This window comes from Gossypium hirsutum, chromosome D11 (genome assembly GCF_007990345.1).
Source record: "Gossypium hirsutum isolate 1008001.06 chromosome D11, Gossypium_hirsutum_v2.1, whole genome shotgun sequence".
Taxonomy (NCBI): Eukaryota; Viridiplantae; Streptophyta; class Magnoliopsida; order Malvales; family Malvaceae; genus Gossypium; species Gossypium hirsutum.
In genome coordinates, this window is record NC_053447.1 from 52,337,535 (window position 1) to 52,349,257 (window position 11,723).

Here is an 11,723-nt window from a genome sequence, read left to right on the forward strand (position 1 = left end):
TAATACAAACAATTAGGTGAATAAAAAATTTAACAATTGCTAAACTCAACCAATAAGCATTTTATAATATCTTTAACAGTATATCAATTCAACTACTTCACTAAATTTATGCTTAATCAAACTTCCGAAACAATAACACACAATATATACTTTTAGTATTTTTTTTTTTCCTTTTTCTCTCTTTTTTTCAAATATATTTGTGACATAGTCAAGTCTTTTGACGTGAAATAAGATACAACCCAAGCACCTCACCCCAGATACTTAACTTTTTTTCTTTTTGAGAACAAATTTGAGACATAGTCAAATCTTTTGATGTGAAATGAGATAACAACCCAAGCACCTCATTCCGGTTTCTCAATTTCACTCGTCCCTAATCAATTTATTTCTTCTTTTCTCAAGGCAGCTTGATCAGTGGAGTGTTATAAGTTTTGGTTCGTCACCAAATCTTTTGATGCAAAATGAGATGACAACCCAAGCACCTCACCCCGGTTACTCAATTTGGTCACATTTTCAACCTTTTACTCTTAACGAAGCTATTACAGATTACTTATTTATTTATTTATTAAAATGAGTACTTTCATTAGGAAGTTCAAAAGAGCCAACAATTTATATGAAATATTGACTAAGCCATAACATTTTCAATTCTAAAAAATATTTATTGATCAAGTAAGCAATAGTTATTCATGAGTCACCCGATTATTTAAATAAACTAAGCATAAGAATTAGAGGTTTATTTCCGAAACGAATTAAGGAATTATTTAGCGAAACACATGCAAAGAAGAAATAGCTTATCAATTACTAAATTCAAGTAACCAATTTTTTAAGTTTATAACTTTTCAAATTCATGGTAGAATATTTAATTAGGGAATTTAATAGCTTCTTAAATTAGTATTTTTAATTCCACTCATTGATGATAATTTCATTTAATAAAATATGATTAATCATTTAATCATTTTATTGAACTAATATTTTCATTATGATAATTTTTATTTAATAAATGATAATTAATAAGTTTGCTTATGTGAAATAATTATAAATTTACTTAAAAATTCAGACCATATGTTGTTATAGAAAATTAATTTAATAAAAAACTTATTTCATAACTATGTATGTGGCCGTTATAAGTGAAAAGTTATTATAAAGGGTTAAAATAAAACATAAAAAACTGGTTCTTCTAGAAACTTAATTGTTATAGTAAAATGCTATTTTAGTGGGTGGCTATTATAGAGAGGACTGACTGTATATAATATGTAGTAATTATAATTATACGAGAATGATATTTTTAATCTGGAAAAGGTTTTATATAAAAAGGATTTTATATGACAATAATCCTTACTATGTTTTGTTTAAATTAATTATTGCTACATGTCACATTTCATATATACTTAAAACAAGTCATATATTCAATTTTTAATTTTTACACTTACAATGACATCATCATACTTTTCTTCATTGTAAAAAAAACGGGCAATTTACCAAAAAAGCCATTTTTTTTAAATTTACCGAAATGGGCCAATTTTTTTATTATTTACCGGAATGGTCCATTTTTTGAGAAATCGTGTCCACGTCAGTGCGATGTCAGGGTACGTGTCAGGACATCACGTCCATGTCAGCGCGACCTGCTGACGTGGACGTGATGTCCTGCCACGTAGCGCGTTCCCAGGGACGCGATTTTGACGTTGATTTTACGTTTGGGTTTTTTGGCTTTTAGGGTTTAGGGTGTAGGCTTTTTAGGCTTTAGGGGTCCCGAAATAAATTATTTCGAGTTGACGTTTCTGGTCAAATAGTATAAAATCGCTTCTACCAGGATGCTATTTGAGAAGAAATTGTGAAATCGTGCCCTCGTGGACGCGATTTCGCTACAGTTGGTCATGTAAGAAATATTTTTTTTGACGTTTCTGAGCAAATAGTATAAAATCGCTTTTACCAGGATGCTATTTGAGAAGAAATTGTGAAATCGTGCCCTCGTGGACGCGATTTCGCTACAGTTGGTCATGTAAGAAATAATTTTTTTTTGATGTTTCTGAGCAAATAGTATAAAATCACACCCTCGTGGACGCGATTTTGCTACAGTAGCAAGTTTGGGCTGAGGCTATAAATTAGGCAGAAAATGTTCTTAGAATGCATAAGTCATAGCAGAACATTTTAGAGAGGCTAAAAAAGTTAGAGTTTCAAAATGATTGAACGTATTAGTGCTGTTTTTTACTACGATGGTGAGGTTTGCCACACCGAGAATGGTGTTGTTTTTTTGTCGGAGAATACGGTGCGACTGTCATTTAACTAGAACATAGATTTGACAGAACATAGATTTGACAGAACTTCGTAAAAGAATTAGGCGTAAAATATTCGGAACGACGCCAATGAAAGTTCTATCAATCACGTATCGATTTTGTTCTTGTGTTGATCCGGTGACATATGACTCGTTCGACATAAAAGGTGCTCGTAGCTTGGAGGCAATGGTGCAGACTCATCTTGCTAGTGGAGCAACTTATATTGAGTTATATGTACAATTTACGTCGCCAGCTGATATACTTCCGTCCGGTGTTCAAGATGTATACACGACCCCTGGCCGACACTCGGTTAGCGGGTTACAAAATACAGAACAACCTATGTTCAGTAGCGGTATCGAATGTACATCCCCCGCAAGACACTCTGCCGGTGGATGAGACATGTACGTCGGTGGCTCGACATTTGATGCTGGAAATACGTACTGGGGAACTGCATCAAGTTCTAGTGGATGGCAATCTACATCCACTTGGGGATGTTATCAAATGCCCAGAAGAAGGGATGACGTACTACCTACGACATCAACCGGTGAGGGGACGTCGTACACTGCAGATGATTGTGGGTTAGAAGATGACTCCGATGTGGATCCACCTCGAGAGCTCGGGTCGAATGGTGCGGAGGTGGGATTATTTTCTGAACCGGAGCCTATTCCAACAGAAGGTGAAGATGGTGAAAGGAGTTCAGATGATGAAGAAAATCCACGATTCATAGCATACTCACCTCCAGCCCACATGCATAATGTCGATCTGTCAGCGGATGATGCATTAGAGTTTCCAGATCTACCACACCGGATGCGCGATCGTACAAGTTCGAGGGTAGATTTCAGTGAACTTGAAGTTGGTAATCAGTTTACCAATAAGGATAGTTTTATTGGTGCTTTGAAACAGCATAGCATCAAAAATGGCATTAATTACCACGTCGTTAAATCAAAATCTGATAAGTTTGAGGCTAAGTGTGCGGTGCAAGACGGCACATGTTGATGGAAAATCGTCGCCTCGTTAAGGAAAAGGACAGGATTGTGGGAGATAAAAAAGTACAAAGGTCCACATACATGTACTGCAGGTACAGTATTGAATGTATCTGAATAATAATTTTATTTTGCAATATTGCATTATTTAATGTACTCCCTCTGTAGGTGTTTCACAAGATCATCCCAAAATGGATTCAGTTATGATGGCTAGCTTGATACTGCCCATGATAAAAGCATATCCTAAGACTTCAGTGCCGGTGATAATTGCCAATATCCGTAGCCAAATGAGGTACACGCCCTCTTACCGCAAAGCTTGGATAGCTAAGCAAAAGGCGTTGGAGAAGCTGCATAGTGGGTGGGACGCCTCACATAATGAAATATGGCAGTGGTGTCAGGTGCTAGAGAGATACGTCCCAGGTGCCATCACAGACCTTGAAACAGAACATGCGTACTACAACAGCCGATTGCTACGTGGATGCCAAGTGTTCAAACGTCTATTTTGGACCTTTAAGCAATGCCGAGACGCATTTCCATACTGCAAGCCGTTGGTACAAATTGACGGTACCTTCATGTTCGGTAGGTATACTCATCGGCTATTGGTTGCAGTGGCACAAGACGACGGTGGGAGAATTCTTCCAATTGCATTTGCAATAAAACTGGGGGAGTCGTCTGATGACTGAGATTTCTTTCTCTCTAGGTTAAGGAGGCATGTGTGCCCCCAACCTGATATCTGTGTTATTTCAGATCGGAGCGCTGGTATACTAGCTACATTTGATCGAGAGGGAAGCTTGTGGCAGTGCACACACCATAGATATTGCCTAAGACACGTTGCTTCGAACTACTACAGGTAATATCCATCTAAGAGCGAACGACGACAAGTGACCAACATGGGTATTTACTCTATAACTGTATTATTTCGTTTGTCAATTTGAATTAGTTTTATTGGTAGAAGTTGTACAAAATATTCGCTATGAACTTATATTGGCAGGGTATGAAATAAATAAAGATCGTTTTCACGAGATGTTGGTAATTTTACGATCCCAAAATGAAGAAGGGGCGGACTACCTTTGTAACATACGTTTCGAACAGTGGGCACAAGCATACAACGGAGGCCTACGATATGGCCATATGACGTCGAACCTGCCAGAATGCATAAATGTTCTTAAAGGAATGCGCCATCTACCGAAAACATCAGTTGTGCGAGAGACATATTTCCGTTTGGCGGTGCTATTTCCAAAGCGAGCAGCAACTTATGCAGGCCAGATGCAGGGTGGCCATGTATGGTGCAGTAAGGTAGTTCAAGAAATTAACAAGGCGAAGGCGATGGCAAATATTATGCACACAGTATGTCACGATCGAGACAATTTATGGTTTCGCGTGACGGAGTTTGACAGACCGCACCAAGGTGTTGTTGGCGGGCAATATCGTGTACACTTGCGAAACAGGACTTGTGACTGTGGGAAGTTTAATGCACTTCGTTATCCATGCGCTCATGTTATTGCAGCTTGTCAGAAACTCCGTCTGGATCCGCTGAGTTATGTGGACGAAGTGTACAAATTAGAAAACATGTACAACGTATGGAGACACGTTTTCCCACCGGTCCCAGATGAACGTAAGTGGCCGCCCGTATCTCTTGCTCCTTTTAAGCTGTTACCGGATAGAGAATTGCGTCGCAAACCAAAGGGTCGACCTTGCTCCACTAGAATACGGAACAATATGGATATCCGAGAAACAGCCAGTCAATAGAAGTTGTGCGGATGGTGTAGGAACCCAGGCCATACAAGTCGATCATGTCCTAATCGCAATAGTTGAATGTAATTTTAGAAAAAATTATCAAATTAGTTTAATTTCTTAATTGTTAGTACCAGTCAAAACATTTTACCAAACCTAACATTATGTAAAACTATGTAAAATTATTAAGCCCAAAAACTTTTGTTAATGGTTAGGGTTTTTAATTAAATTAGGTTAGGATTTAGGGTTTTTAATTAAATTAGGTTAGGGTTAGGGTTTTTAATTAAATTAGGTTAGGGTTTAGGGTTTTTAATTAAATTAGGTTAGGGTTAGGGTTTTTAATTAAATTAGGTTAGGGTTAGGTTTTTAATTAAATTAGGATTTTTATTACATCAAATAGAACTTCTATTTTATTATATCAAATAATATCAAAATAACTCGAACAATTTTTTATGAGTATTACATAAAATAAACTTCTATTTCATTACATAAAATAATAAATTGTAATACGGTAATCAATGTCTATGCCCGAGGGATTCGGTTCCACATGGCGGCCGTCAACGGTTACACGCTGGATTCCTCCTTCCTCTAGCTTCAGATGGTGGTTGTTCTTCCTCCGGTGCTAATTGTTGTTCTTCCGGTTCGGCATCTGGTTGTTGGACTTGGGACGATGATCCACCTTCAAAGAATAGTGTATGTGGAGGAGTTTGCATCATGAACGGCGACAGTGTTTGAAAGCCATGCATTCCTGGCGATTGGTAAAAAGGAGAGCTCCACGATGGCCCCCCTTGCGGCCCCTCCTGCGTCGCTGGCCTAGTTATCGGTGGTCCGCTCGGCATAACAGGAAATGGTGCTGATCCGGGCATTTGGCTCCAACCTGCCATAGGATTCAGAAAAGGATACATGTACGCATTAGGGTACATATAAGGGCTAGGAAACACACCTGGCATCATAGAGAAAGGCGATTGCATGGGTATCATCTGTTGAATTGCTGCGTCAGGTGACTGCGTCGGTGCTCTCGTTGGGGACGGTGATTGCATGGCCGCTGATGATGAGCCGGGTGAATGTTTGGGCCTTGTTGAGGGGCTGTCTTCGTAGTCTTGTCGCCTTGGATTCAGAGGCCCGCGCCTTTCTCTTCCGCCACGTATTTGCCGCTGCCTCTCCTCTGGCGTAAGTAAATACGGCTTGCCATGAATCCTAAACCATGGCATGTATTCTGGAACGCACGCTAACTCCAGAACGATGATTTCTTCCCGAGTAGGTAGATATTCATGTCGATTTTCCCACATTTCCGTGTACTCTGACCAGTATCTAGGCCAATCCGTACCTAATAGCCGAAGGTCAATTTTGTGGTGATCGTCAAACACTTCAGGGTCCTCAGGAATCGGTTGTCTACATCCAAACTGTCGTAAGACTCTGTCTTTCTGGTGGGGCTCCACGGTTGCATAGTTGATCAACACCACTTTTGCGTGCCAAGCGTTCAGATTTTGTAAAAACTCTTCCGGAATTACTGCCTAGATTGCCGGATCCTCGTATGGTGTCCATTGAAACTACATGAACATGATAGAAATATTAGTTATATACATAATACTAAATACTAAATATCAATCCACTAGCGAATGTATGGAAATATCTATTTGCAATAATACTTACTTCTGCTTCCGACCGTTGCTCCAATAGAAGCCGTATATCTTCAAGTTCAGATGGTAATCCACGATAACTTACCGGATGGTTCCACCTAATTAAACCCATTTTTAGCATACTTTTATTCTTACAAAATCTACATAACAATTCCAAAATGTAATATAAAAAATTACCTCATTACGAGTGGGAATGTATATGGGTGGTTCACTCGAGGACGTAGAAATGGAAAGCGAAACCATGCTCATGATTGCAGTAGTGATAGGCAACCTCTGATGTTTGCTCTCCTCGGTCGCATCGCCCCGCACATCTCCCGATATAATGTTGCCAAGACGGTAGACCCCCAACTAAATTCACCAGCTCCTCTAAAATCAACGAGTTTTAACAGCCACCTTAGATGTACACGGCTCCGTGACGTGTCGGGCATCAGATAACCTCCAATTATTTGAAGAATGTATGATCGAGCATATCGGATTCTTTCAATTTCTGTTGAATTTGCATTCGGATCGGGGAAGGTGGCACGTAACCAGCCCATCTCCACCTTACCTCCATCCATTTTATCCGGAACAGCGCCCAAAAGCTCGTAGCACACCGCCTCCCAATTGCTAGATTGGGCAGACCCGGTGACTGGGTGCCCGTCCACCGGCAATCCCAATTGCAGATGGACATCTTCTAGAGTGATAATGCACTCTCTACATGGAAGATGAAATGTGTGTGTCTCGGGTCTCCACCTTTCGATCAACGCACTGATCAGTTTCGGCTCCAACTTGCATCCCCAGCCTACAGTCGCCACGTGCCAAAAACTCGCTTCCCGCAGGTAGTTCTCTACTAACGGTGATGGAGGAGCATGCATATTCCGGATATTGCATTCCAATGCCCGATCTTCAGACTTTTATAACAAATAATAAATTAATAATTATCTAAAAATACATAAATAAAAACATCTTAAATAATATTTAAAATTTAAATTTAATACTTACCATTTTCATTTGCTCCACCGATATGTGATTGCTATCAAGACGAATCAATGATCCGACCATTGATGAAAATATAAAAAATTAAAATTATTTTTAAAAAAATATAAAATTATTTAAAATTATTTTTAAAAAATGAAATTGAGGGGAAATTGAAATTTAATATGGATTTGAGAGATTTTTGGAAGGAAATTGAGAGGATTTTGGAAGGAAATTGAGAGGATTTTGGAAGGAAATTGAGATAGGATTTGTTTGTGGAAAAAAAAAGGGGTGGGGGGTTTTATAGTTTTTTTTTTGACCGTTGGGGTGGGGGGCAACGGTCAAATTTTTTACCGTTGGGGTACTGTTCACACGCGGGGGACATCGCGTCCACGTCAGTGCAACCTGCTGACGTGGAAGGAAATCGCGCCCTCAAGGATGCGATTTCCTTCCACGTCAGCAGGTCGCGCTGACGTGGACGTGATGTCCTAACACGTACCCTAACATCGCGCTGACGTGGATGCGATTTCCCGGAAAATGGACCATTCCGGTAAATAATCAAAAAATCGGCCCATTTCGGTAAATTTTGAAAAAAAAAGGCTTTTTTGGTAAATTAGCCAAAAATAATAATCAAACCCTTCAAATCAATTTGATTAATTATTTTCCATTTTTAAATAAAAATTTTCCGATGCAAGACAAAAACAAAATTAATTCCCGTCAACTTTTAAATATAAATTACTTTTTTTTCATTCCTTCTAAGTACGGAAATAATTACATGTCCAAATTTGTTTTTAAAAAAGAAATCAGGATCACATCACATATATTAAAACTATATAGAAATTATAAAAAAATATATTATAATATAAATAACATAATTGGGCAATACATACCAAATTTAAATTATAACTATAATTTTTATTTTTTGTTAGATATCTTATGCAAAGCTCTTAGTTGTTGTTAAAATAATAGGATAAAGATTTAAGCCTTTCAATTTTGAAACTCTCTTTCCCTATGTGCAGCACACTAATTCCTACTGTTTTATTATTTTGTTTTATAATATCTACTAGTTGGAGTAGGAAATACACATGAGCAACAAGAAACAAAAACGTATTAGATTTCCTTTTAATTACAATTTTTTTTCCTTTGAATGGAATACCGTCATTTTTAACTTGTTAAAATGTTTTATTAGACTTTGATTTGATTTTGGGAAGGTCTATTATGAAATCGACAAAAAGATGTGAACTTGATATTGGTCGAGTACATTATTGGTTGAAGATGATGTCGCACACGATAGTTTACGGCAATGGTTAGCTTTTTTGAGAAATTAAGGAAGAGTTTTATAGAAAGTAAAGATTTTTCTAAAGAAATAAAGCGAAAAGTGAAAATGAAAAAAAAAAAAAATAGAAGAGTCAAAAGTTATTAAAACTTCACGTGAGAGCAGATATCGATATCTAGATTTTTGTTTTAATTTTATTTTATGTCTGATTATATATTTTTATACGTTTATGTTTAATACTTTAATTCCTTATTTCATTCACGTAATTTTGTTTTAATATCTTACTGTATTTACATTATTATATTTAATTCATTTTCTATGATATATTTTTAATTTTATTTTAAATTTAAAGATAACTTTATAAGTTTAAATTTAATTTTAGATTGTGATGCTATTTTAATTTTTAATTTACTAAATGCTCAATTTATTGTATAATTTAGTTAATGTAATTATATTTTGCATGATATATAATATTTATAACTATGCTATATGAATTTTAAATTATATTGTTATTAAATATTATATAAAATCAAATAAAGACCAAATCAAGAATTATTATAAAATAAAAACACAAGACAAATCAACAAAATATAAAAATTGCTGAACATAACTTGGAAACTGTAGTTGATTAGAAGAAAAAAAATTTAAAAATATGTTTTATTTGATTCCATTTCCCAAAATGCATTTCATAGTTTTGACCATTAGGTAGCTTTTAATTTATGATCATTTATCATAGCATATAACTTTTTTTAATCTATTTATTTTAAAAATAATAATAATTTACTAATACATATTTAATCCGTCCATCGCTCAAAAATAAAACTAGTTTATACTAAATCCGGTTGACACATACCAATCTAAATATAAATAATAATTATATTTAATACAATCTCAGGTTAACTTATTATAAATAAGTATTAATTGCAGTGATAAAATGAATTGAACTCCTTAAAAAAATTTAAATTTTAATCTTAGAAATAATATTATTAAAAGAAACAACATAACAAATCCACCAAAAAAATATTTAAAAAAAACACACACACACTCACGTCAACCTAAATTCATATGTTGAAATCAAAATGGTTTCCTTTTCAATGCAATAAAAAAAAGTAATGTTTTTAGTTTTTGGAAGATCCATCGTACGTCCCTCTTACAATTAAAGGATTCCATTTTCGAGAATTAAAGTTTTGATGATTAAGGTGTACAATAAAAGACTTCAATCACGACTGCCTTCGACAAATTTTCATAATGCAAACCAATAAATCATTGTGAGGCGAATTAACATGTTAAGACAATCATTTAATTTATTTTGAGCTTTGTTCCATTGAGCAATCACAGGTTGTTTTGCATCAATTACATGGAAAACGAATCAATTCAAAGGATTTGGGTAGTGCTAAACATTCATAATCATGGGATCACAAAGCTTGAATGCATAAAACAACACAATAAACAGCAGTGCCGCCACTGTCAAACTTGCCCCAATCTTCATTGCTGTCTTGCTCTCCATTTTAAGCTTTGAAATAAACCATTTGGGGCGAGCTTGGGGCGATATAGCATTCTCGGTAGGGGCACCTGTAGTACCCTCGCCGGCAGCCTCTCTACTTTGGCTAATGTTGTTCTCTTGCTTTAGTTTTCCTTTGTCTTCAACCGGCGGCAACGACGATGCTGACTCCCCACGCTGCATTGGTGTAAGTGAATCCTGTTGCGAATAAGCGATTTTCTTTGGTATTGTTATATAAAGAAAACCGGAACTGAACCTCGCACGGATTTCGTTCGCTTTGCAGTCTTTGGGAATGGTGAATTCCTTGCGGAATCGGGTCCATTTACTTCCTTCCAGGGGCCGTTCGCCGGAAACGGTTAGGACGTTGTTGCTGCCGAAGTGAACTTTCAGCTGGTCCTTTCTAAAATCTGATAGAATAGAATAGAAAGGATGAAATGTAACATTGAATAACAGACAAAGATAGTTAAACAAAGGCATGCAATATATATATATATTAAATTACGTTTGACATGAAACTCGATAAGGTCCTGAGCTTCTCCTTCTTTGTATTGGCAATCAGGCTCTAAATCTTGGTAAGAACGGGACATATTGCAAAAGAAACAAAAATATTAAGCAAAGTTTTGAAAGAAATAGTACTGTTTGTTTGTGAAGTAAAGGAAGACAGCTTGAATACATATATGCATAAAGTCGATTTAACATGCTTAATTATATAAGAAACAGTTGCTTAATGAACATGCTATATTTCTTTCTGGGTTTCCTAAAAGAATCATTCCTTTTTCAAATTCTAAGCATTTGGTTTTGCTTTCCTACTTTACACCATCTTCCTGCTTTCTTTTTTCCTAATTATATGTGTCCTCCCTTTATACTTCATCCCTTTTCTGCTTCTTTGGTTTTCTCGGTCGGTTTTAGATATGACAAGAATACAATATTAAATTTCAAATTTATTAAATTCCTCAAACATTTTAATAAAAACACAAAAATCTACAACAACTATTTCTTAATATTTTGCAATTTTATGAGTTTTTCTGTTTGTATACTATATTGATACCGACTATATTGGTCGATACGTACCACTTTGGTCCTAAGTCGATCTCAAGTCTTTTATGTTCCCTTTCGGTTAAAATTTTGGTTATGTTTTGGCCAATATCGGAGCTTACTGGTTGGCACAATTTTTCTTAAAAATATTTCTTAATCATTTTAATTTTTCAATAATTACATTTAAAATTAATAATTATTAAATTAAATTATTAAATCTGTTTAATAATTTTAAAACTTATATGTAAAATATATTTATATGAATATAATTTAGATATATTTACATGTATATATAATATATAATTTATTTTTACCAAAATAATATATATT

At 35.7% G+C, this 11,723-nt stretch overlaps 1 protein-coding gene across 1 annotated transcript; it reads right to left on the reverse strand.

Moving 5' to 3' along the window:
* Positions 1-10,135: 10,135 nt before the first annotated feature.
* LOC107911413 (inactive protein RESTRICTED TEV MOVEMENT 2) lies at positions 10,136-11,055 on the reverse strand. Its single transcript, XM_016839243.2, has 2 exons — positions 10,861-11,055; positions 10,136-10,765 (listed from the first exon to the last, which is right to left on the reverse strand). The coding sequence occupies exons 1-2, from the start codon at positions 10,943-10,945 to the stop codon at positions 10,251-10,253; spliced, it is 600 nt and encodes a 199-aa protein (XP_016694732.1). The 5' UTR covers positions 10,946-11,055; the 3' UTR covers positions 10,136-10,250.
* Between the last annotated feature and the right edge of the window lie 668 nt (positions 11,056-11,723).

Coding starts and splice junctions, on each gene's coding strand:
- LOC107911413 (XM_016839243.2), bottom strand. CDS start 10,945: ATGTCCCGTTCTTACCAAGATTTAGAGCCTGATTGCCAATACAAAGAA. Junction 10,766..10,860: donor TATCGAGTTTCATGTCAAAC/GTAATTTAATAT, acceptor CTATTCTATCAG/ATTTTAGAAAGGACCAGCTG.